Raw genomic sequence first — 26,487 nt, 5'->3', positions numbered from 1 at the left:
ATCAAAGATCGTCATTAAGACCCGGAGCATTTCTCTTTTGGTGGGCGGTCTTTGGCCCGTTAGAAGAAGTGAATCGTATCGGTTCCACCCTACTTTGAATAAGAATTCATCTGTTTCCGTACTCCACCACATTCCGAGGACTTTCTCGACGGCAATTTCGGAGGAAAGATCCATATCCTTCTCAGCCGTATCACCTTCGTGCAGTGCCGTAAGAACAGTTCTGGAATTGCACATCCAATTGCGGATCTCAAAGCCACCTTGAGAATGCACATATTTAACCTCTTCCGCTAACCGTATTGCTTGATTTTCCTCATCGACGCTCACTAACATGTCGTCTACATAATGGCGCTTTGTTATTGCTTCCACAGCAATTGGATGGGTGGCCCGGAAACGTTCTGCATTTACGTTTTTGACGTATTGGGCACAGCTAGGAGAACAGCTGGCCCCAAAACTCATTACTTGCAACACGTAGACAGCCAATTCGCCGTTCTCGTCTGTCTAGAAGAATCTGTGACAATGTTGGTCCTCGGTTCGCATCAAAATCTGATGGAACATTTCACGGATGTCTCCGGATAATCCAATTCGACCTTGGCGAAATTGTAGGAGTATCGCCAACAGTGAGCATAGCAGATCGGGGCCCTTTAACAAGGCGGAATTCAATGAAACGTTGAATGATTTGGCGGCTGCGTCCCACACCAATCTTATCTTTCCTGGCTTGTTGGGGTTCGTAACAGGGAATATAGGCAGGTACCAGGTGCGCGGGTACGACTGTTCAAGTTCCTCTGGTGTCAGCTTTCTGGCGTATCCTTTGGCAACATATTCAGCAATTTTTCCGTTGAGAGTCTCTGCTAAGTCAATATCTCTGTCCATTCGCTTTCTGAGCTGTTGATGCCTACGCAAAGCCATCGCTTGATTGTTTGGCAGTCGTACGTTGTCGTGTCTCCAGAGCAATCCTACTTCGTAACGATTATCGAGAAGTTTTGTCGTCGATTCGAGCAGATATTTGGCGCGTTGATCTTCGGAGGAAAGGAGAAGATTCCCATTAGGCTTCGCGACACCAAGACTGTCCAGCGCAAAGTATGCCTTCATAGCCTGGTGAAGCTGGTCGTCTGAATCTTGATTTTCAGAGCATACGTGGACCATGCACTGGGCGGACCCTCCGGCGTCACGACTCAACCTTCCACAAACCGTCCAGCCAATACGGGTCTTGACACCAACAGGGTCCTCGAAATTTCCTTCTTTGCATTTGAGTACTACTCCGACAGAAACATGCTTCATTCCTATCAGAATACGTGGTCTAGCCTCACGATATGATTGGATTGGCAGCCCACGCAGATGGGGATACAGTCGCTTCAATTCTGCAGCCTCCAATGTTTGAAATGGTAATAGCAGTTCCTTGACGGTCCTAACAGATGTAAGGGGGAACCTTTTGTGTTGACTATGAACTCCAGCGATGTCCAGATCGACAACTCGGGAGCTACCTTCGTTTCGTTCCGCACCGCCGGTCCATCGAAGGCAAAGTGGTAGAGCGCCACCTTCAAGTTGTAGTTCTTCTGCCAACTCCTCATCTAATAGTGTAAGCTCCGATCCTTCATCAAAGAACGCATACGTTTCGACGGATCGACTTTTTCCATAAAGTATTACCGGTAGGTAACGAAAAAGAACGGAACTAGAAGTTGTACGGTGGACGTTGCAATCATGTGTCTGGGTACCGATTTTTATTTCGGATGACTGCTGTCCGGACGGCTGTGTGCACACGTTTGCACTCGTGGTCGCTACCTTTTTATCATTGTGAAGTAGCTGATGATGCTTCAGTTCACACCCATCCTTTCCACATGGTTTCACCTTACATACTCCTTTGTGACTGCGGAGACATTTTCGGCAAAGTCCGCTTTCTCTAACTGCAGCCCATCTTGATTCTCTGGATAGTTCTAGAAAACGCCTGCATTTTTCAACTGCCTTGCACCCGCCTTTGCATATAGGACACGTCTCGTGATCCATTCGACCCGATGCTGGCTTGAATTTACCCGATGAAGGGTGAACGCTCGATGATTCAGAATGGGCGTTTAGGAAAGCATTTCCTTTCTTGTTTCCACGAGAATCGCCCCGAGTCGACTTTGACTCTAAACCAACTGGAGGAATAGCAATTGTGCTTGCTGCTTCGGCTAAAGAGTAAACCCAGTTTCCAAACGCTGCTAAATTCACCGCTGGTAGTGTTTGGCGGTAGCGTGCCCAGTCCAGCTTGATGGTTGGTGGAAGCTTGGCAACGAGCTGATGTAACAGAGAGATGTTGTATAAATACTCTTCCATCCCACATGCGTCGACCGTCGCACAAAAGTTACGGACGTTCACAGCAAACTCAATTTATCCTCTCTCATAGCTGGCAGATGGTTAATTTTTGAGATTAACGAATGTACAATCGACTCCGGCTGACCAAAGAGCATACGCAGAGTATCGATTACACGCTGAACGTTTGACGGATGCATGAGCAAACTTTTCACCGCCTCATACGCTTTACCCTTCATGCACTTCTGCAGTCTGATAATATTCTCATCATCAGTAAATCCGCACATCGCAGTAGTATTAGTGAAAGTTGATAAGAATATCGGCCATTCTTCGGGTTGTCCGGAGAACGGAGGCAAATCTTTCGATATCGCTTGTCGGGCAGCGAGTTGTTGGCTGTTCGGTGCTTGATACTGGTGCGGATTTGGGTGGGAAACGATTATCGGAGATGGCATACGATTGCGTTCAGGTGGCGGGTATACTGAAGTACCCTGAGGCAGTGGCAGGTACGATGGACGATAAGCAGGAATTCCGACTTCACGTGGTAGACTGGCGGACGACCTATTAGCATCGCTGAAAAGTTGGCTAGCATGGCTAGGTGTGCACCTAGGGCCTGGTCTCATGCTGTACTGAGGCGAATTTGGTTGTTGAACGGACAGGTTCGTAAAAGGTAATTCTTCTACATCCTCTGCTACTCTTACTGAATTGGAGTATTTCGTATGAAGCTTGCCATCCTGAAGCAGGGTATTCGTCTTTTTTATCCAACTCTCGACTCTACTGGAACCTGTGCCATACGACGAACCAGAGCGGCTGCTCATTTGCTCGAGAATGCTATACTTCTTCTGTATGTATTCTCGCTGTAGTGCATTTTCTTCATCAAGTCTCTGAAGTTGCAGCATCAGTGACTTTTGTGTAGAACTCGACCTTATGGTCCCGGCCGGAGTTCCCTTCGGCTGGTTTTCGCGTTCTGCATTGGATTTCTGTAAAGAATCAAAGGCTGACACATCTGCGGTTTCTTCTACAGCTGGCGGTAAATCGGAAATGGGAGCTTCCTTTCGTGAAGCGCTCCTTGTGGTTACTCGTAACGTGTTCGTGGGTCGTCTTATCTCCGAAGAAGACGCCTTTCCATCGCTAGGTTTGCGTTGCTTATTCTGACTGCCGGTTACACCACTCGTTGATGGGAGTTGTTGACCACTTGTCAAGGTTGTTTGCTGGAGCCCGGTTGCATCGGCGCATTCGGGACAACACCAGCTCACCTTCTCAACATCTTCTGTCACTCCCACGCATGAAAAATGATGCCATTCATGGCAGAGATCGCACTGCACCATAGCACTATCGTCGGGTTCTCTACAAGATTTACAAGACCATCCTGGGCGAGTCTGCACCACTTCTTCCGTCGTAATTGTCACCACTGGTAAGCTTCCTACTCCGGCGGGAGTATCACTTCTATCCTTATCCGATCTATCGCCTTTCGATCCACCGTATGCGCCTGATTTGCTGGTATTGCGGCTAGACATTTTGTTCGGCTGAACTAAACGAATTTTATAATTTGTTGGCTCACCATACAACAAAGAGCAGATTCCGTTTTTATAAACCGTTTATTTGAGTTCAATGTGGGGGCGGTTATAAAATTCCTGGATGAGAGGAGAGTAGCTATGAAATATAGAGTTTTTATAAAACAATGCATCTACAAATTTTACTCACGTTTACTACGCGCTCGGAGTCAGACAACAATTGATACTCTGACGGTTATTGTTGCATGGATACCTAAAGTTAATTTTAAGTTAATATCTTTTATGGTTGATTCAATTATACTATACAAACGAAAATAATAATCACTCACCAACTAATTATTTGTGTGATTTTAGATTTAACTGCCGTAATGAATTGCTCGCCGTTCGTTTAGGTTAAGCTAATAGATAAGTAGTTTAGAATAGAAATTCAGCATGTTCAGTTCATAATAATTCACTCTTACCGTACTAATAGAAAATAGCTTATTAACTTTTATCATTAACTAACAATAGATTAAGATTTTACTAACTTTAGACATAAGTTTGTTTTAGATTAAAGAATTGTGCCAATTTGTCTTTGTTCACGCCTCGTTATTCTAATTTCTTGCCATCTCATCTCCTTGACAGTTTGCCAAGTCCATATAGGTACTACAGTTTCCCTTTGTAATAGTATTCGTAGAAGCGTTGCCAGTCCGGTGGAACTGCGCGTTGACAACAGATTTGATAATTGTATCGAAAATTGTTAAGTAAATATTCATTTTATTAACTTCAATAAGAAACTAAATTCTATAGGTAATTCTTGATTGTTTACAGTTGTTTTTTTAATGCATATAAAATTGTAAAAGTTTGCAGAAAAACATATTGGTTATAATTTTTTCTGAACAAACTTGTTCTAAAATATTCACCCATTTTAAGTTATAATAGTTTCGAAATTGATTTTTTTTAATTTCTTTGTTAGTATCATTCCAAACATAACATTCATTTCTTATATTTAGGTTTTCTGTGTTATTACACAACACTATCATCCTAATTTGGTAAAACAAATTTAAGATTTTATTAACATTTTGTTAACAACATATTACATTTCATTTGCCGTAGCAGTACAAAATTTTTACAGGTGACTTGATTTCACCTGCTTATAAGAGAAAAAAAACGCTTTCAATTTACTTAACCTAACTTAACCTAAATATATACCAATAGGAGATTGTAACGATTTTTGCCTGATATTATTAATTATTTTATTTGACATTTGTTCCAATGTTTCAACATTTGTTTTTTATTTATTTATTTATTGGGATACATTCATCGGAACACGCCCTAGTGAATTTTTCTATTTTTATACAAGTCCTTAACTTATTATTACGGTAGTCGCTGAGTGACAATCTTTCTCTTAAAACTAGTTGTCGACATATTAAAATCAAAAAATTGTTGTACTAAATTAAAGTGGTTTAACATGGCAGGAAGTGGAGCATTAGCACCATAGTTAGTCCTATGTTGACCGGGGCGGAGTAGCGTATGATTGCGTAGCAATCTCGATGGAACATGCAGAGGCAGCAAGGAAAGAAGATTTAGGCAATCAATCTCCCCTTTTAAAAGTTTTGCGATAAAAACTGCTTGGTTGACATGTCTTCGTTGTTCAAGGGTGTCCATGCTCAGTAACTGACAATGTTCTCGGTAAGGTGGCAGATTATCGGGTTCTCTCCATGGCAAATTTTTAAGCGCATGCCGTAAAAATCTCTTCTGGATTCTTTCTATTCGCTCAACCCATGTGGAGTGGTAAGGTGTCCATACAACATCTGCAGTTTCAAGCAACGGTCGTACCAGTGAACAAAACAAGGCTTTCAGGCAGTAAGGATCAGTGAAGTCGCGTGAAATCTTTGAGATAAAGCCAAGCTGGCGGTTGGCCTTATCAATGATAGAGCTCCTGTGATGGTTAAACGAAAGGTTGTCGTCCAACATCACACCTAAGTCTCTTACAACAGACAATCTCTCCAGTAACCTTCCATTGATCCGATAATTGTAACAGATAGGCTTTACTTTCCTATGGAATGATATAGTTGAACACTTGTCGATACTCAGAGTCATCTGATTCCGTGAACACCATCCGGAGAACTGGTTAAGCACGGTTTGCAACATTACGCAGTCATCTTCGTTTTTTATAATGAAGTAGGTCATCTGCGTATAATAATCTGCATCCTTTCGGTAAAAAGTTGGTGACATCATTGAAGAAGATAGAGAACAGCAGCGGTCCCAAATTGCTGCCTTGGGGAACTCCAGATTTGCATTCAAATGTTCCCGAATAGCAGCCACCAATTTTGACACGTAAATTCCGACCCACTAAGTAGCTCTTGAGCCATCTAACGAAACCATCAGATGCACCTATTTTCTTAATTTTTTCCAGAAGAATGTTGTGATTGATACTGTCAAAGGCGGCAGTCAAGTCAGTATACACGGCATCCACTTGTAATCCATTTTCTATGTTCATAAGGCAATTGGTGGTGAAGTCCACTAGGTTCGTAGTAACTGATCTTCCAGGGAAGAAGCTATATTCTATGTAACTCATTGGTACTATACCGGTAAGGAAGCTTCAGAATCATTTTAAAAATTTGAATTTGAATTCTCTGCAGAGCTTTCTTCCTGGTATTACAACAGCTAGTCCATATTGGCACAGCATACAACATGGCTAGCCTGAAAATTTGTTTGGATATCAAAAGCTTGTTCTTAAGACAAAGTTTTGATTTTCTATTAATAAAGGGATAGATAATCGTAAGGTCAAATGCAAAAAACGGGAATTCTTCGCTTCTCAACTTAATGCTGATCTTCCAGCAAAGCAGCTATGAAGAAATATTAAACGACTTGGATTGAAGCAAACTAATACTAAAATGGGTGGCGGTGACATTACCGCCGGAAGTCTGAATACATTTTTAGTTACACAGACTATTACTTTTACATTCAATCAACACGAGGATTCAGCAGAAGCTCAATCAAACTTTTCTTTCAGGGGCATTACTAGCGATGAAGTTCTTACGGAATTCGCCTCAGCTTCGTGTGACGCTGTGGGTAATGACCTCATACCTCTGACAATACTGAAAGCGTCATTATCTGTAACACTGCCTTTCATTACTGATATATTTAATTGTTGCATAACTACCTCAGAGTTTCCTAATGACTGGAAAATTGCGAAAGTAATTCCCATCGGTAAAACTGATCACTCGGTAGCTGAAAAAGATTATCGCTCAATTAGCATACTTTGTGCTCTTTCAAAAGTGTTCGAATCGGTTCTCCACAAAAAATTGAATGGATTTTAAAATTGTAACAATCTATTGAATTCTTTGCAGTCTGGTTATCGGAAAGCATGCAGCTCTGTTACGGCATTGGTCAAAATTGATAATGGTATGAGGGGAGCTTTAGACAACAAATTGGTGACTGTATCGGCTCTCTTAGACTTCAGTAAAGCCTTTGATTCCATTGATCATCGGCTGCTGTACCATAAATTGAAACATAATTTTCAAATGGATCAATTCTCGATCAATTTAATACGGTCCTATCAAAACGATTTAACATGCAAAACATACCATTGATACAAGTTGGGAAAGATTCTATTGAATATTCAAATGTTGTCAAAAATCTTGGTCTTCTTATGGACAACAGCTTAAACTGGAACGCTCAAGTTAATACTGTGTGTGGTAAAATTTACGGTGCACTTCACTCTTTAGTACTGCTAAGGCATTGTACTCCACAACATATTAGAGTTCAATTAGCTAGATCTCTCATAATACCATTATTTGATTATGGCGATGTGTTATTTGGCCTCATTTCTAAGAAAAACTTGAAGAAACTAAATCTAGCTTTTAACTCTGTCACTAGATATGCTTATAACCTAAGAAAATTCGACCACATATCAAGTTATAGCAAGGCACCCAGACAACCAGAAGTCGCATAACAGTTTACGAACAAAGTCGTTTATTTATACAAATTACATTACACCCGCACTACATGGTGAACGAAATCGTTTGATCGATGGGTTTCCTCGCATAAAACGTTATTTTCTGAGTTCATATGTACATTTTATTTCGACCCGTATACTCGTACAAAGTAAGTCGGATCAATCCGTAGCAGCTGTCAAATGAACTTTGTTATCATAAATAAAGTCGCATAAGAGTACAAATTAGCTCGCAATAAAATCGATACACTCGCATTGCATGCTATTTTTCATCATAAAAAATGCACGTATATTGCCTCCACTTATGTACGTATAAGGCCTTTTCGCAGCATCTTCTACGTGTAACTTTCCACATATAAGCATCGCATAACGCAAATGGTGATTCCTTTATACGTACATTCTGGTTGTCTGGGCACTGCTTGGATGCAACTTCACAAATCATCTAAAATTGAGAATGTGTATTCAAACTCACAAAATACTTAACAATCCTCCAATTTATCTCGAAAACTTCTTTAGCTACACTCGATCATATCGCTCTTTCTCATTAATAGTTCCACGATGTCATTCAAACTACTTAAAAGAATCATTCCGACATCGAACTGTCAAAAATTGGAATGACTTACCACGAAATTGCAGAAATGAAATAATTTTTCTTCGTTTCAAACGAGCAGTTAACTTATTTTTTAGTACAGATTAATTGGTATATTATTATTAGTTTTAGAATAGTAGCATATACTTTGAAAATCAATACGCGGTTATTTATGCTATTATATTACGGTTCTTAAGAAACTTTTCTAGTTTGCGGTAGCCGCAGAGTTCTACCGCAGCTGTCAAAGTTCTACCGCAGGCTTTGAAATCATTCCACCATTGAAGCAAAAATTCAATCATAGTATGCTTGAAAGAGAAAACGCTATGAAAAATAGCAACAAACAACAATCATCAAGACGGTATCCAAGGTATCATTGAAGCCTACTTATAATTTACCAGTGCAAATCAGTGATGTGACAGCTGCGGTAGCTTTTCGTTGAACCGTAAAGCCTAATTCGCTGCTGACAAGTAATTTATCGGCCTATCTTGATGCATGGGAAATTTCTGCAAGGAATCGATCAAGAAGGCGCTTTTTTCTGATAGCAGTACGAAATTGGAAAGAACTGTCAGTTCAAATGGGAGTCGCTGTAGAAAATTTCTACAAGGAATCGGCGAGAAATTTCTTCAGCGATTTCTTTTCAGTAGCAAATCAGGCTTAAAACGGAATGTTTTCCTTAAAATTGCAATAAGTAGTTTCAATAAATAAATAAATAAAATAAATTTTACATATTTGTTACATTTGGGTTGAATGCCCTCAATGTATTTTTGAAAGGTAAATTCTTATCTAGCATGAGCCCTAGATACTTAACTTCATCTGACCAATTTATTGGAACTCCTCTCATCGTGACAATATGTCTACTTGAAGGTTTCAAATAAAGAGCTTTTGGTTTGTGTGGGAATATTATTAGTTGAGTTTTGGAAGCATTAGGAGAAATCTTCCATTTTTGCAAGTATGAAGAAACAATATCCAAACTTTTTTTGCAATCGACTACAGATGACACGCAGACTTCGTTCTTTGGCGGAGAGGCCTGTGTCATCAGCAAACAAGGGCTTTTGACATCCATGAAATAACTCAGGTAGAGTAAGGTGGGGCAAAAGTTCGACCTTAGTGGTGTAATCCAAGTTTCCAAGAAATTAATAGCAGTTGAAACAAAACAAATACCATACAGTGAACCTTCAACATATTGGTTATAATTTTGCTGAACAAACTTGTGTCAAAATATTTACCCATTTTTAGTTACAACAGTTTCAAAATTGATTGTCTTATTCGAACTTTTGCCTAGTGTGGGGCAAAAGTTCGCTGGCTTAAACACAAAATATCGATACTTTTATGACAGGCATACTTTATACCAGCCGTAAACTTAAGTTTGCCGAAAAATACACACTAAATCTTCATCAAAAATTTGCCCAAAACAGGGTTAATTGTAATATATTCAAAAATAGCAGTTTTTCGCAAAACTAAGTGGATATGTAAAATTTTGGGGACATTTTTCGCACAATCGGGAAAATTTAGCTAAATTTGAAGATAATGTTTGGATTTTAGGCAATTTGTTATTTTTCCCGTTTATACATGGGTCGAACTTTTACCCCGCTGATTCGAACTTTTGCCCCACTATAGGCCAAAAATTGTTTCCAAGCATTTATGCAAAAACTAATACATCTCAAAGCATCCTTATGATAGGCCTAGAAACGCCCTTACATAAAATATTGAAAAAGTTTTTATCTTTATTTGGTTCCATGCAACGAAAGTTTGACCGAAAATTACAATATTTACGTCGAAAAACGACATACAGCCATAACTTTTCCAAATCACAATCAATTTTCATGATATATGGAGTGAATGTCTCTTACTTGAATATAATTCGAACCACCATTACATTTATAAGTTTGGTTTTGAATTGAGCTAGAAATCTTAAAAAGAAACTCTTGCCCCACTTTACTCTAAGACAGATGTGAAAATGTTGTATAATATTGGTCCCAAAATGCTGTCTTGAGGAACACCAGCTCTTACAGGAAATTTTTCAGACCTGGAGTTATGATAATTAACCTGAAGTTTATGATTTGTCAGATAACTTTGATTTATTCTAATTATGTATGTTGGAAAATTAATGTTTTTTTAATTTTACGATCAAGCCTTCATGCCAAACACTGTCAAATGCTTTTTCTATGTGTAGAAGAGCAAGACCTGTAAAACAGCCTTCAGATTTTTTGGAACGGATCAAATTTGTTACACATTCAAAATGACCTTTTCAAAAAGTTTACTGATGGAGGAGAGCAAACTGATTGGACGATAGTTAGAAGCTTCTGCATGATTTTTGTTTGGTTTCAAAATTGGTGCAACCTTAGCATTTTTTTCCATTTGTCTGGAAAATATGCAAATTGAAAACATTTGTTTCGAAATTTATTGTGTAAAATGAACTTTTCCCCATCAGAGTTCGAGTCTGGTGTTGGGCAAAAGCTCGCTAGTCGAAACACAAAATATCGATACTTTTATGACCGACATACTTTATACCAACCATAAACTTGTGTTTACAAAAAATACACACTAAATTTTCATAAAAAAATAGCCCAAAGAGTTAATTGTAATATAACCCAAAAAAATATCGCAAAACTTAATGGAAATGTGAAATTTTTCTTCATGTATTCAGAACAGTCCTAATTGATGTTATGATAACCTATCATAGCTGTAGTAATTGCTGAGTCCTATGCAAGAAACATACAAATGAACCCAGAGACATAAATCTGTAAATCCTTGCAAATCACGATTCCTTAGCACAGTTTAAGGAATGTAAAAAGTTCCTTAGATATCCCACATTTTATTATTGTTTGCCAGCGTATCAAAATGCGTTGAATGTAAGGTTGGTTTATCTCAAATTTATACAATTTCATAGGCATTAAAGTTATGTATGAAAATCAGTATGAAAGATAGATAATATGCATAACCAAATGCATGCATTTTATCTGATCTAAGATAATTTATGAAACAATGATTTTATCTTTTTATTTTAGAATAATTGAAGTAATTTAAATATTTAAGTAATATAGATTTTCTTACGATTTAGTTGTTGAAGCTAATGTCAAATATTCTGTTAAATTACAATTATGTTATTCAAATGTTGACTGTGAGCCTCTACAACCACTTTTAAAGAAACTACATTATCAGATTGTAGAAATAATTTTGAAATTGCATATGATTTGTAATGCCATATGCTACATGAGCCCTCAGTTTTATTTATTTATTTACTGCTTTAGTCAACAGGTGAAGTTCCCACCCCAATGACAATTGATCTTAAGTCTAAAAGCACAAAAAATCTAAACAAACATTTCACATGAATTAACATAAAAATTGTCTAAAATTACACTTGTATGTTCCACGCGATACATTAAAATTAAACACATGATAACAACTATTAAACACACGGGACATGCTACGCATTGGTTCGTGAAGGCCATAATTTGTTCTGGCGGAAGGAATGTTCAGAAATGGATGAAACCGGAGATTTCGGCGACGAGTGTTGATGTCCAATGAACTGAGCAGCAGAGGGCTGTCTATTGATCCTTGCAAAAGGTCAGAGATGAAGTACGCCTTTGCTACATTGCGTCTAGGTTCAAGAAGGTCCAGATAAATAAGTTTGCAGCGGCTTTCATAGCTTGACAAGTTCAGTGGATCTCTCTCCACCTAAGTCGGCGAAGGGCGAAGCGCACGAATTTGCGTTGAACGGCCTCAATTCGTTGAATCTCGTTCCTGTAGAATGGTGACCATACAACCGATGAGTATTCCAGGATAGGGCGTACAATTGAGCAGTATAAAGCTTTCAGGCAATACACATCGGTGAACTTTTTGCTGAAGCGGAACAGAAAACCCAGCTGCGCAGAAGCTTTCGAGACGATGTAAGCAACATGGTCCTTAAACGTCAGCTTAGTGTCCAATAGAACGCCTTGCAGTTCGACACCAGCCAAACCATAATTAAACAGTAGAAGTGTGCGTCTGCGGCCAAATGAAATCACTGAGCACTTGGACACATTTAGAGACATCCTGTTGATATTACTCCATTCTGCGAATATTTCCAACTGATGTTGCAAAAACTCAGAATCTTGTGGTTTATTGATTGTGCAGTAAAGCTTTATATCATCAGCGTAAGAAAGTTTTAGGCAGTCCAGAATAAAGTTGACATCGTTCATGTTGTAAAGCAAAAACAAGAAAGGCCCGAGGTGGCTGCCTTGAGGTACGCCAGACCAGACCGAGAAAGGCATTGAAACATGTTCGCCAATTTTGACGGACATGCTTTGTCCAGTCAGGTAGGATTTCAGCCAGAGAAGCATGTTGTCATTCAAGCCCAGTTTGTCAAATTTCGCAATTGCAATTTGATGGTTCATCTTATCAAACGCTGCCGATAAATCGGTGTGTATCGCGTCTACTTGGTGATCAGATTCTATTTGGCGTATCACGAATAAGGTAAAGCAAGTCAAATTGGTTGTCGTTGAACGTCTAGACATAAAGCCATGCTGATTTGGCGATATGTAATGAGAGTAACTCTGAGTCAGTTTGCGAAGAACAATTAACTCAAACAATTTAGATGTTGAACTCAGTGCAGCAATCCCACGATAATTCGAAACGCTCTGTCTACATCCTTTTTTAAACACTGGAAAAACATAGTTAAATAAAATAAAATGTACAATATAAGATTTCTTCATATCTTGTTTGCAATGTTTTAGACTTAAAAAAAAACTTAAAGGCTAAGAGTCATGAAAGGTATTCAAATACACTGTCTGAATATTCGTCCACCTAGGAATTTTCCATATAAAATGTTGAAACTCGGATTTTTCAATTTTTCACCAATAGAATATTTTGAAGCAAATATTTTCTGACAGGCCATAAACATAAACCCTTCGAAAAAAAAAATTGGGTTAATTTATTTTGATTGCAAGTATGCGTGAGGTAGCCATAAAATCTAATTTTTACTATGGTTCTCTTAACTCGATATCGAGAAACGAAATATCGAGTAAGGGAGAGTTGACTGTATTTGCACTTTGTGACCGCTCACTTTTAGGTCACAATAAAATATTTGTTGGAAAGGCCAGTTAGATGTTTAGCTCAAAGATTTTGTTATTTATGTAATGTGCCGTATTGAAAAAGTAAATGTCTAAATTTAAAATAAATGTCTGTGTCCATCATTTATTGATGTTTGAGTGACGTTTATTTCATATTTAGTAGCTCCTTGGTTGATGTCTTCTTAGAATAATTTTAATTTGTTTATTTTGCTCACTCCGATAGTTATTTATTTATTTATTTATTTATTTATTTATTTATTTATTTATTCATTCATTTAGTTATTTATTTGTTTATAAAGTCATTATTTATCTATATATTTATTTATTCACTTTTCGTTAATTTTTTTTATTATTTATTCCTATATATACACATTTATTTATTTATTCAACATATTTAATTTTCATATACACTTACTTATTTAGATTGTTTATTTTATTTTATTTTTCATATTAACATATTTATTCACAAAATATTAAAATATGCGGAAACAAGTGTTAGGGATTTTGAATTCTGTTAAGGCTAAGCATGCAGCCAGTTTTGTCGGAGTGAGAGTGTAATTTAGTATAAGATATCAACCAAGCCCCTTTAGAGTGTAAGTCTCCGTCGGTCATCATTCGTCGTTCTTCGTGTCTCCGTCATCATCATGACCATCGTCTGGACTTTGACCGTGAAATATGCGAATTTGTCATGGGCTATAAATAGACTCCACCAACTAGGGTCAACTCTCTAGTAATTCGAAAAGTCCTGAGGAGTGACGAAATAGTGTCGGTCCGCGAGTTAGTCCGTCACCATACTGACCGCGGTAGTTCCCCCGTAGTTGCGCTATAGTGATAGTAGAGTTCTGTTGAAGCCTTAAAATTACTATATTAAAACCTACATCATATAACTACAAATTAAAAGTTTTTAAGAATATAAAATCCACAGTTAAAATGCCGCTAAAACTTAACACTAAAATCCATTTAAAATAAAAGTACGGATCATCGAAAACCCACCACTAACGGTTAGAAAAGTGCACCACAGACAATTCAGTTAGTTCTAACCGCGCTAGTTTTTCGTGATCGTGAACGTACGCCCAGTGATCAAGCGAGCTAGTGGTGAACAATAAACTGCAGTGATTGTGTTCAAAAGAAATTGTGGCCGGCCGGACAAATTTAAGAAGAAGAGTGAACAATGGCATTCCGTCAAATCTGTGGTTGTCCGGCCCATTTGGTGCATGCTCGCTTGATTGGCCACTAACGCGCGCGCTTTGTACCACTCCCAGGGCATGAAACTTGGCCATCGCTACAAAAGGCCTTACCGACCTCGCGACACTGTGTTCTCGAACCAGTGAACCAGAACAGTGACACCCTGAGAAGAAAAGAAGAAGATTTGGAAGAAAGAAGAAGATGATCCTGTTTTGTACCCGCCGGATGGAGTATCCTGTGTCAACTATGCATGCCAACGGAGACAACGATCGGCCGCAACGGTGAGCGCTAGTTTTGTAAAATAAAAAGTTAAAATTAAAAAAGAAACAGTTTCACTATTTTTCCCTGTTTTTCTTGAAATAAAACTTCAATGTATGGCCTTCTTAACCTCAACTGAATTATCAAAATTATTAATGTAAAGAAATTCTTGTTTTCCGCCATTTTGTATTGTATTTGTCCGCCTTGCCACCAATTATAGTTGGGAAAATTATCCGGGAGCACCAAATGAAACGACCCTGAAAAAGTGTGTTGATAACCCCTGTCCCATAGGTTTGCCCATAACAAGGGTTCCCACCACGCTTTCACATAGTATCATCGTGAGGTAGCCATAAAATCTAATTTTTACTATGGTTCTCTTAACTCGATATCGAGAAACGAAATATCGAGTAAGGGAGAGTTGACTGTATTTGCACTTTTTGATATTTCCAATATATTTTTTTTAAAACAGTTGACGATTACTTCCGAAGATAATTGAACATCGCAAAATGATTTAAATCATCATGCAACGTTATTCGCATAAATTACCTATAAACGCAGATAGTAACAAAACTCATTACTTTACAATGGTCTATTAAAAAGTCTGTATGGAAAACATAACATCGAATTTGTATCGAATGTGTTCTTTGAAATGTTCACCTTTTCGGTAATGAATCAAAGGTGACCAAAAGACAATGTAGGATTATATGGAAATTACTATGGCAGGGCTGATCTGCCCATAAACGCATAACTGTCCCATGTGAATAGTAAATCCAGCAAACATGGGACTGACATGCATTTATGGGCAGTGATGATGAGTCACTTTTTAGTGACTTGGGCCTTTTTTCGACCCGTTCGACCCGCAAGCTACAACCCAACAGATCGAGAAACTCGTCAAGATTGCTCAAGAACACAGACAAGACAAGTGGTTGTCGTCAAATTGGTTCCGAAAGGAAGGACACTGGAGGAACTTACGTTTGTGTCATTCAAAGTAGCTAGGTCTAGAACAGCAAATGAAAGAGGTTGCCCTATCTGTATCGTCATGGCAGAAAAGTATCATCTTCCGTGAATTCGACTTTAGTCACTACGTTTTTCTCATAAATGACCTTTTCGGTAATGATTTAAAGGTGATTCAAGGACGATGTAGGTTTATATGAAAAATAATATGGCAGGGCTGGTGATAGAGTAAGGTGGGGTAAAATATCAACCTTAGTGGTATAATCGAAATTTCCAGACATACATTAGCAGTTGAAAAGAAATAAATACCACACAATGAACCTTCAACATATAGGCTTTAGTTTTGCTGAACAAACTTTTGTCAAAATGATTCTACCCCATTACCCCGAATCCCATTACCCCGAGTGCCATTAACCTGAACGCCATTACCCCGAATTCCAAAACCCCGAACGTCCCATCACCCCGAATGACATTACCCCGAATTCCAATATCGCGGGGAAATGTCATCAATATCATCATGTCATGATAATTGTAAATTCGGGGAAATTGCATTCGGGGTGATGGAATTCGGGGTAATGGTACATTCGGGGTAATGGAATTCGGGGTGATGGCAATCGGGGAAATGGCATTCGGGGTAATGGGGTAGAATCTGTCAAAATAGTTACCCATATTTAGTTATAACAGTTTTCAAATTGATTTTCTTGAACGAACTTTTGCCCGAATCTATACAGAAAAAAATCCGTTCTCGTATCCGTGAACAGCAGGCGTGAGATCGTCAACAAGCAAAAATACACCGTGAACTAGATCAAGTATACGAGAACGTTCATGATAGTTCACGGTGTATTTTTGACAGTTCACGTTTTCCAGAACGCTTTTTTGAGCGTGAATGTGGGGAAAAGTTCGCTGACTTAAACACAAAATATCGACGCTTTTATGACAGTCATACTTTATACCAGCCATAAACTTATGTTTACAGAAAAATACACACTAAATTTTCTTAAAACAAATTGCCCAGAACAGAGTTAATTGTATTATACTCAGAAATAGCAGTTTTTGCCAAAACAAACGGAAAATTCAAAATTTCTGTGACTTTTTTCGAACGATTAGGCAAATTTCGATAAATTTAAAGATAATATGAGGATTTCGGGCAATTTGAAAATTTTCCATCAGTTTATATATGGGTCGAACTTTTGTCCCGCTGATTCGAACTTTTGCCCCACTATGGGCCAAAATTTGTATTCGAGCATTTATACAAATACTAATACACGTCAAAGCATCTTTATGATAGGCTTAGAAACGCCCTAACATAAAAAATCGAAAAAGATTGTATTTTCATTTGGTTCCATGCAATGAAAGTTCGACCAAAAATTACAATTTTCACGTCAAAAAACAACAAATAGCCATAACTTTTCCAAATCTCAATTGAATTTTGTGATATTTTGAGTGAAAGTCTCTTACTTAAATAGCATTCGAACCATTATGACATTTTTAGGTTTTGTTTTAAAATGAGTTCGGAATTTTAAAAAGAAACTCTTGCTCCACTCGAACTTTTGCCCCACTACTCAAAGTCACTTTTTAGTGATTTGGCACTTTTTTCGACCCGGTCACTAAAAAAAAATTATGTCTAACAAAATGACAATAAAGTCACAAAGTCACTTTTATCAGAAAAATTGTCACTATATTTTCGTGATTTGACGTTAATTAAACTTAAAACTGGGCAAGCTTTTCAAACACAAACATACAAAAATAGTTATTTGTTATTATAAATCAAAGTTTGATTTGGAAATCAAAGTGTAAATAAAGATATGCACTCTTTTCTTCAAGAATTCAGGTAAACATTTCCAACGGAAAGTGCCAAGAAAGTTTTGGGAAATGTTTTGGAATAGATTCTGGCTAAACTAACAAAGTGACTTAGAAGAAAATTTCCTAGCAGAAATATTCTAATACATTTTGGAGAAAACCAGGACCTGTTGGTCCTGCCAGACCTGTTAAACAAATTACTAGTAGTCACAGAACACTATTTCTATCGTAAGGACGGTAAGGAGCATATGAGAGATTGGATTTCCAAACTTTATTAAATTTTTAACCGCCCTACTGCCCATAGTGTACACAGCTAAAAATATGTTGTAAAGTCAAGTTTATTTTCATGCACATATTTGGAGCATCAAAATAAACTAAAATGTCAACGACAAATCGCTTATTTTTCAATCAAATCCACTTTAAATTTACACAACTATGTAGCATTCAAGCATCTTTAGGTAAAAATTAAACGAAATGCCGTAACAATAAATGAATTTGTTTATTTTTACTCTATGCCTCAGTTTACACTACATTGGATTTTAAATATTTTTATCTGTGTAGGATTAGCACCACTGTAATAGAGTCAGAGTGTCTAATTCTCACCCTTTCTTCTCTTTGGTGAATGCAAGATTGGAAACGAAGCTTGTTTCGATGAAAATATCAACAATACTATCAATATTTACTGAAGTAATAATTAAGGCTAAAAGGCACAGTTATAACAACGAGTCTTTTAGGCGTACCCATCTATCAAAACTTATCCGAATCATGAAAGTTATCTCGTTTAAGGTTTTGACCACACCATGATGAAGTGATATATTTTGTATAACATATAATTCAATTCCATACTGATAATAATTTTACTTCATAATTCAGTCAGATCTCAAGTTGTAAGTTTCATGCATTATCACTTGGGCAATGAAGTGCGTTGGCTTCTTTTTCTATCCACTTTAGGTATTTGGAAACATCTGTGTAAATTCCTGGGAATCCTTCCGTTCCACAGTATTTATTTCCAAAGCTCACCACGCCAACTTGATACCAAACGGTGTTCACCAGTCTCATGAGTGGACCTCCGGAATCTCCTTTGCAGGAATCCTTGCCCTTCTCTCCACCTACACACAATTGGGTGTCCACGAGGGTTACATTTGCTATCGAGAACTTTTCATTGCACACATCAAGCGTTTTTCCTATCAAATCAACGTGTAATTGCAATGCACTACGAGATTCTGAAATTGTTTAAAAAGGTTATTAGTGTTTAATGTTATAAGATGATATTTTTTTGTCTAGTACGGTTGTTTGTTTGGCCCCATCCGGTGACCGTAAAATCTTCATCGTCGATCGGCATATCTCTAATTGACTCATCGAAAGGAAGGCAAATCGGGCGAACATATTTGTTAAACTGGACGTCTTCGGCTAGTCTCAAAAGAGTGATATCATGCACTTTATTGCGTACGGATTTATTATAACTGGGATGAACTATTATTTTTTCCACTTTGTATTCCTGACGACAAATTTTCTCATCATCATTTACGGTAGTGCAGCTCTCGTTGCTAAATGCATCCCACTCACTGAAACGCACATATTCTCTGAAATTTTAAATCCACATCATAAGGTCTGACACTACGAGTATTGTAAACAATCTACTTACAACGTCCACTTGCTGGGAATATCTATAATGCAATGCGCAGCAGTTAACACGAATCGGGAATTTATTAGAGATCCTCCACACTTGGGCACCAATCGAGGGTTCGATGCGTTTCCTGAATAATGTTAATTTTAATATTGCGTACATAATTAGAATGAAAATCTTGTATACCGTTCAAATCGTACACCAGCAGACCAGCCCATGGATGCTCTTCGAGTTTTGTAGGCTCTCCGCCAACGATCCGTTTTGTGAAATCTATCAGACCGCAATCTGTCGGATTGAGAAGTGCTGGGCAGCATGTCTGAAATACCAACAGGGTTTATAACGAATCACTACGCACTAAATTATAGCAATTACCAGTGGAAAATATGGTTTATCAGGGAGTTCCCCACAGATACTGGATTGTAAATACAAAGTGTCCTCGTATGTTGCATTGGGATTTCGTAATCTGCTGAGACCGTATTCACAGGACCTTACAGGAACACATTTACCTGGTTTGCCACATGGAGTAGTACAATCGTCGTTAACATTCAATTTCAAAGCCGATACCTGAGCAGCACAGTAGACTATCACTATTAAAAGCCACTTCATTATGTTTTTTCTCTCCCTAATCAGATAATTCTAGTGAATGAACAACGCGTACAAGACTAATGCCCAAAGATTCGGTACCGATACAAGAAGAAATTGTGATGGAATAAAAAGTCCGATTTCTCGGGAAACCACCGATGAAAGATCAATCCCTGCGATGAACGGGGATTATTCCATGTAGATGAAGTAGTCTGCCTCTATCTTTTCTCTCTTTTCGTGGAACGATCACTGCGTCTCAAATACGCGAATTCTTATCAACCAATTGATTGATGAATACCAGTCATTGATGAATACCAACGCGAGTGAAATAACAGTTATCGCAATGATTATACCTAGCGCAGATGACACACATTCAAACTGGTTTGTAATACAATAGTGAATATTTTTTGCGAGATCAATTTCTCTGCTAGTTTCTCTTTCGCTTTGCCTCTCTTATTTTCAAACGCAGAACAATATTGAACGGCTTCAGAATCGTTTGGAAGAGATTGGTCAAGTAGCTTTAAGATGATTATAGAACGAATCCACACCTCGAATTTTCAAGAGCATAAGTCTTGAGAACCAAATAGCGCTCCGCGTTGATAATTTATCCGATTGGTCACCATAAGCAAGCAAGCAATTTGATCGATTTTCAACGCGACCGATTGTCAGGTTCTCCAGTCTTGTGCACTTCCACAAATTCAAAGTTTGGCTTCGTTATATATTCACCTTAACATGTTTCTGTATTGGGTACGTCCATATTTGAACGGAGCCTGCTTCTCAGCTTATTGTTTTATGAACGCTTCCACAATTATGAACTGAAAACTTTTTCACCAAAATGATTAGTTTTGCATTTATATACTGCGAGCAATCATGAAATACAATATTTTAGTGCTTTGAGGTGATTAGATGCTAAAAAACTGGATCGCGTCATCGGTACCATCGAGTTAGTCGCGTCTCTTGATTCATTTGTTTAACCCTCAAAGCCCCGGGACAGACCTTTTATTTTCAATCGACTGGTGCTCAGAAACAGATAAGTTTAACGAAATGCGGTTTTCACTATGATCGATGGGATGAGTTAGACTTCCTGCGAGTGAGGTTTTCAAACCGGAAGTTCAAGTCTGGATATGTTTTACAACCGGAAATAAGTGTTCCCTAGTCACATATTTTATAACTTTAACAACGAAACCAATGTTTAACGATAAGTTGTAGTTTTTTTTTGACATTATGTAACGGACCAAGGCAAGAATACACTATTTGGTTTATTTTCTTGCATGGGACGAAAGCCAAAACCTGGTTCCGGAAGTACTTTACGGGTTGGTGCAGCGGTCAAGAAACACATGTAAATTTGTCCCAAAGCGACAATGCGGCTACTTGAATGTCATGAAATCATCTCAGAAAACCAATGCACGACATCAATTCTCAATATTGTCAATTGTACCATATGGCCAAGACTGGGTTGTAGGGTCACTTCCGGTGAACCGGAGGACAAAAATGGATGAACCCAAAACTAAGCATGCGGCTACTCGAACTTCATGAAATAGTCTAAGCGTTGCTGTAAGAATATGGTTCTTGCCTATATGGACACTTCAGCCAGATTGCCAAACATTGACCGGATTCTGAGGTCACTTCTGTCGAATCTGGAGATAAACATAAATTACAGGTAAAACTAGACATGCGACCGCTCAAACTTCATGAAAGAACTTCAGCATTGCTATAACACCATGTTTTTAGCCTGTATGGACACTTTGGCCAGATGACCAGACAATTACCTGATTTCGAGGTCACTTCCGGTGAATCAGGAAGAAACATAGATAATTGGAAAAAGCGGCATGCGATTGTTCAGGCATCAGGAAATAATCTCAGCGTTGCTGTAAGAACATGCTGTTTTACGTATTGATGCTTTGGTCAGATGAATAGACAATGGCCGGTTTCTGAAGTCACTTCCGGTGATTCAGGGAACAAACATGAAAAAAAGGTAAAACTAGAAATGCGACTACTCAAACTTCATAAAATAATCTCAGCGTTCCTGTATAAACATGCTTTTTACATCTATTATACTTCGGCTATATAACTAGACAGTAACCAGATTCTGAGTTCACTTCCGGTGAACCAAGAGACAAGCACAAATAAAGTAAAACTTGACATGTGACTACTCAAACTTCATGAATTATCCTCATCGTTTTTGTAAGAACATGTTTCTTGCATGTATCAATACATTAGCCAAATGTCCGGATGTTCAGATCCGAACTGCCTAATCAGGAAACAAATATGAAAAAAAAAATCAAGCAATGTGTACAAAATTCTTATAGCTTGTGTATTTGACAATTGCAAACAACAAAGCAGTTTTATGAAGTTTGATTAGTCGCGCTCCTCTTTTTATACTTTATTCATGGGTCTTCTGGTTCACCGAAAGTGGCCTCAGAAGTCGATCCTTGTCTGGTCGTCTGGCCGAAGTGTCTCTACAGGCAAGGATCATGTTCTTACAGCAATGCTGAAGTTATTTCATAAATTTTGAGCAGTCGCAAGCCTAGTTTTGAGCTTCATCCATGTTTATCTCCTGGTTCACCGGAAGTGACCCTCAAATCGCTCAAATTCTGGTTATCTGGCCGAAGTATCGTTTGATTTTTACCACAGCCTTGAGGTTATTTCATGAAGTTTTAGTAGTCGTATTTCTAATTATATTATTCATGTACGTTCCCTGAATCATTGGAAGTGACCTCAGAAACCGGACATTGTCTGTTCATCAGGTCGAAGTATACAAGTATACAATACAAACAAAAGCACGTTCTTATAGCAACGATGAAGTTATTTTTTGAAATTTGAGCGGTCTCATGCCTAGTTTTGCCAATTATCTATGTTTCTTTCTGATTCACCGGAAGTGACCTCAAAATCAGGTCATTGGCATCTGGCCGAAGTGTCCATATAGGCAAGAAGCATGTTCTTACAGCTACGCTGGGGTCTGAACGGTCGCATGTCTAGTTTTACCTGTTATTTATGTTTGTCTACAGATTCACCGGAAGTGACCTCAGAATCCGGGCAACATTTGACAATCTGGTCGAAGGAAGAAGGAAAGTCGAAGGAATGAAGCAACGCTGGGGCTATTTCATGAAGTTTGAGCAGTCGCATGCCTAGTTTTGGGTTCATCCATATTTGTCTCCTAGTTCACCGGAAGTGACCCTACAACCCAGCCATGGCCATAAGGTAAAATTGACAATATTGAGAGTTGATGTCTTGCATTGGCTTTCTGAGTTGATTTCATGGCGTTCAAGTAGCCGCATATGTTGCTTCGGATCAATTTCACATGTGTTCATTGGTCTCGGCTCCTACCCGCAAAGTACTTCCGGAACCAGGTTCCGACTTTCGCAAGAAAGTTCCCATGCAAGAAAATAAACCAAATAGTGTATTCTTGCCATGATCCTTAACATAATGCCTAAAAATAGCTAAAATGTATCGTTAAACATTGGTTTCGTTGTTAAAGTTGTAAAATATATGACTAGGGAACACTTATTTCCGGTTGTAAAACATGTCCAGACCTGAACTTCCGGTTTGAAAACCCCACTCGCAGGAAGTCTAACTCATCCCATCGATCATAGTTAAAACGCATTTTGTTAAGCTTATTTGTTTCTGAGCACCAGTCGATTGAAAATAAAAGGTCTGTCCCGGGGCTTTGAGGGTTAAGGATGGTAAGGAGCATATGGGAGATTGGATTTTCAATCATTTTGAAAATTTGAATCGCCCTAGTGTCACACTACCATTCCTTTCCTTCCCTGATGACAGTAAGAACGTGACTAGCGCCGTCATTGGACATTACTAAGCTTGGAGTTCTCGAAATTGTACATTGAAAATTGTACATATGCTACTCCCAAGCTGCATCTGTTATAGGGAACCAATTTTGATCATTCCGGTCGATCGCGGAGGAGCAACTCCGAATTGTACGATCATCAATGCTTATTCTATGCTATGCTTATGGGTGTGTACTTGAAGACAGAATTTTGTTTACATTCGATGACCACGAAATTGTTGCAATGTGTAATGGTATTGCACCCATATCGTAACATAGATGTTCCAGAATGTTTTGGATGACCTGGAACATCCCGAATCGTTCAGAGAAATATACGTTTTTATTCCCATCCTACTTCATGGCCTTAGGAATATCACTTAATATCGAAGTACACTTTATATCGTATGCGGAACTCAGATATATCAAAGTTTTTTAGTTAAAACGTTACTTTAGCGGTGTTGAATTGAAGCAATTTCAAAATTTCCAAAAATAGGGGACATACATACCGTGCCGTTGGATTATAGCTCGCCAAAACAAATTGGACGCTTCCAATCCGCTGTTTTGCGTACTAACAGAGCATTTGACTGCCGTCCATCATTTAAGTGGGAAACGTTTAATCAACTCGGCCGTGCGCCGACACTTCGTTTATGTCTAGCCAGGGATTATTGCTAGTTTCCACGCAGTTCAATTGTTGAATGCACTAGCACTGTACATGGGAGATGAGAGTCAATTATCCATGCTGCGCTCGATTTCCACGTTTTTGGGGATTTCAAATTGATCCCTATAACGTAACCATCATTTTTTTCAATGATCATCAACAAGAATAAAGATTGTTATGTTTTTAGTTATTTTTGGACAATTGGGTCCTAAAATGTTTAATAAAATCTTGTTTTTATTTAACAACACGAAAGAGCATGTTACTTCAAGTACTTTAGCATTTTTTACCGCTCAAATAACGGCTATATCATGTTTAAACTTTAATTTTAAAATTGGGTCCATAAATGAACCTTGACACTTGAGATCATGTTTGACGTTCGCTTAGTCGACAAAAACACCACAGGGGTTTTAGTTTTAACTCTGGGGTTGTTCCTATCTGACATTTCGGAAGGGACACGGAAAACAAAATACGCCCAAAATTTGAGTTTAAGCCAAGGGGTGTGACAAAATCTAAAAAAATGTTTTTTGGACTTAAACCAACGGAAAACATTAGAAAATTGAGTAAACATGTATTTTTGGCCTAAACTTAAGCGTTTGGCACTAAAATCGGGACAGGGCTTTAGGACCCTATTGTTTCAAAAGTGCCCGAAAAACTTTTCAATTACAGCCCATTCTCCATAACTCGATATTGAAAAGACCATCGGGTTAAGGTGGTGTCGAGTTATAGAACACAAAATCAGTGCAAATGTGACCTAAGGGGCCATAGAGGTAGCCATGAAACCCAGCTTTTACTATGATTCTCTAACTCGATATCGAGATACGAAATACCTAAGGGAGAGTTGGCTTTAATTTCAATTTGTTTCCATGGTGATGATTGACCGCCTGGTTTCGGAAATATTCCTTAGGATTTCTCATACCGAGCGAGAGAAAATCGGGCAATATACGGAAATTTTATTTACTACCTGGAAAATGCTGCGTTTTAGTTTACGATTGAGAATTGCCCGTAACTTGTTACATATTTTTTTGCACTGATTAAAAACTTTAACATCATTTTTTGTTCAATCGTTGATTTGTTTCAGAGTCGAGTGAAGGATAGAAGTATTATTTTGTGTAATATAATCTGACGGCCATTTTCCCTGTCCTTTGGTTCAGAAAGGGGTATGGGCGCGTTCTGCCAACTCGGTCGAGGCAGATTTCTTGTGTGAACAAGTTACAACATGGACGTTCTAAAGTGCCAGAATGAAGTGTTGTGCTTGTGGGGAGCACTTGAAGATGGGATGGAAGGTCATTACTTCGCTTTCGTGCTTTACTCCTGCTTATCTTAAAAGTTATATACAATAACCGACCCTAAGTTTAACTATCGAAATTAACAGTTGCAAATACAATAATCGTTCTGAGTTCACTAACATGTCGTTAATTTTATCATAATGATCCTTTATCTACATCCGTCGAACCATTCTGAATGGCCGTTGTGAGAATATCACCAAGAACTTCTCACATGCATTAAAGCTGAATTATCCTACATTGAAACATTGAGGTTTTCGCTCATTTTTTGTTGTTCGTCCTCAGTATTGTTGAGATGTCCTGAATGCCGCACATGGCGTACAGTGATCATTGCCATGGAGTTTCTCGTAAGCTGCATGGGGATTGTTATCATGGGAATCCAAAGAGCGAATTTTCTATGATTTCATTGTAGGCCAATACGGCAATAAAGCATGTAACAATCACTAACATTTCTTCTCTCTTTATCCTTGTTTTCATATCTAACCCGCCATTACAACGAGGAAAAATCCATTGGAGAGGAAAGACATGGCAGCGTATTGGCCAAGAAAAGTTAAGTATCATGTTTTTGTAAATATTCTTATTACTGATTGCAAGGTGAATCAGATTAACTAAATTTTTAACTAATAACAAACTTGTTCCACAGAGCTATTTACAAAACACCACCCAAAATCCCTCCTTTCCCATATCCTTAGGCAAAACACTTCACTACCGCTATATGTATGACTGATTCATGTTCTTTTGGCCTTGCATCATTCATACGTGTATTGGTAGTCAAGAGTAGAAGCAAAACTTAAAGAACCTTCTGGTCAAAGATGTTGCGTTGCCTACTTCCCAAACTCCAAAACCCCTTCGGTGTATTATGGACGGTGTGAGTTTTCAAACTTATGCTGGAGACTTGGCCCCTGACCCCCTTGTACATCAATAAAATAAAATAAAATAAAATAATATAATCTGACGGCCATTTTGATTTTAAGTAGTAGAA

The 26,487-nt window shown here is 38.2% G+C and overlaps 2 protein-coding genes and 1 long non-coding RNA gene across 7 annotated transcripts in view; 1 reads left to right on the top strand and 2 right to left on the bottom strand.

Annotated features, from left to right (window-relative positions):
* The window catches only part of LOC5564200 (glycerophosphocholine phosphodiesterase GPCPD1), a 119,507-nt gene that overhangs the window by 66,689 nt on the left and 26,331 nt on the right, over window positions 1-26,487 (top strand). The gene's annotated exons all lie outside the window — the stretch shown is intronic.
* LOC110676484 lies at window positions 3,590-4,504 on the bottom strand. Its single transcript, XR_002500435.1, has 4 exons — window positions 4,259-4,504; window positions 4,127-4,195; window positions 3,988-4,050; window positions 3,590-3,917 (listed from the first exon to the last, which is right to left on the bottom strand). It is a non-coding gene; the product is annotated as an uncharacterized LOC110676484 (long non-coding RNA).
* On the bottom strand, window positions 18,413-20,300 carry LOC5564201 (serine protease easter). The gene is made up of 5 exons (XM_001648491.3): window positions 19,574-20,300; window positions 19,388-19,517; window positions 19,220-19,331; window positions 18,862-19,157; window positions 18,413-18,797 (listed from the first exon to the last, which is right to left on the bottom strand). Exons 1-5 carry the CDS (start codon window positions 19,805-19,807, stop codon window positions 18,469-18,471), a joined length of 1,101 nt encoding a protein of 366 aa, XP_001648541.3. The 5' UTR covers window positions 19,808-20,300; the 3' UTR covers window positions 18,413-18,468.

Source organism: Aedes aegypti, chromosome 2 (genome assembly GCF_002204515.2).
Source record: "Aedes aegypti strain LVP_AGWG chromosome 2, AaegL5.0 Primary Assembly, whole genome shotgun sequence".
NCBI lineage: Eukaryota > Metazoa > Arthropoda > Insecta > Diptera > Culicidae > Aedes > Aedes aegypti.
The sequence above is the reverse complement of the archived record's forward strand: the minus strand, read 5'-3'. Positions and strand labels throughout refer to the sequence as shown.

Excerpts from the sequence above, each read along its gene's own strand:
- LOC5564201 (XM_001648491.3), bottom strand. The coding sequence starts at position 19,807 with ATGAAGTGGCTTTTAATAGTGATAGTCTACTGTGCTGCTCAGGTATCG. Across the intron at positions 19,332-19,387 it reads GCTGGTGTACGATTTGAACG|GAAACGCATCGAACCCTCGA; the intron begins GTATACAAGATT and ends AACATTATTCAG. Across the intron at positions 19,158-19,219 it reads ATTCCCAGCAAGTGGACGTT|AGAATATGTGCGTTTCAGTG; the intron begins GTAAGTAGATTG and ends TTAAAATTTCAG.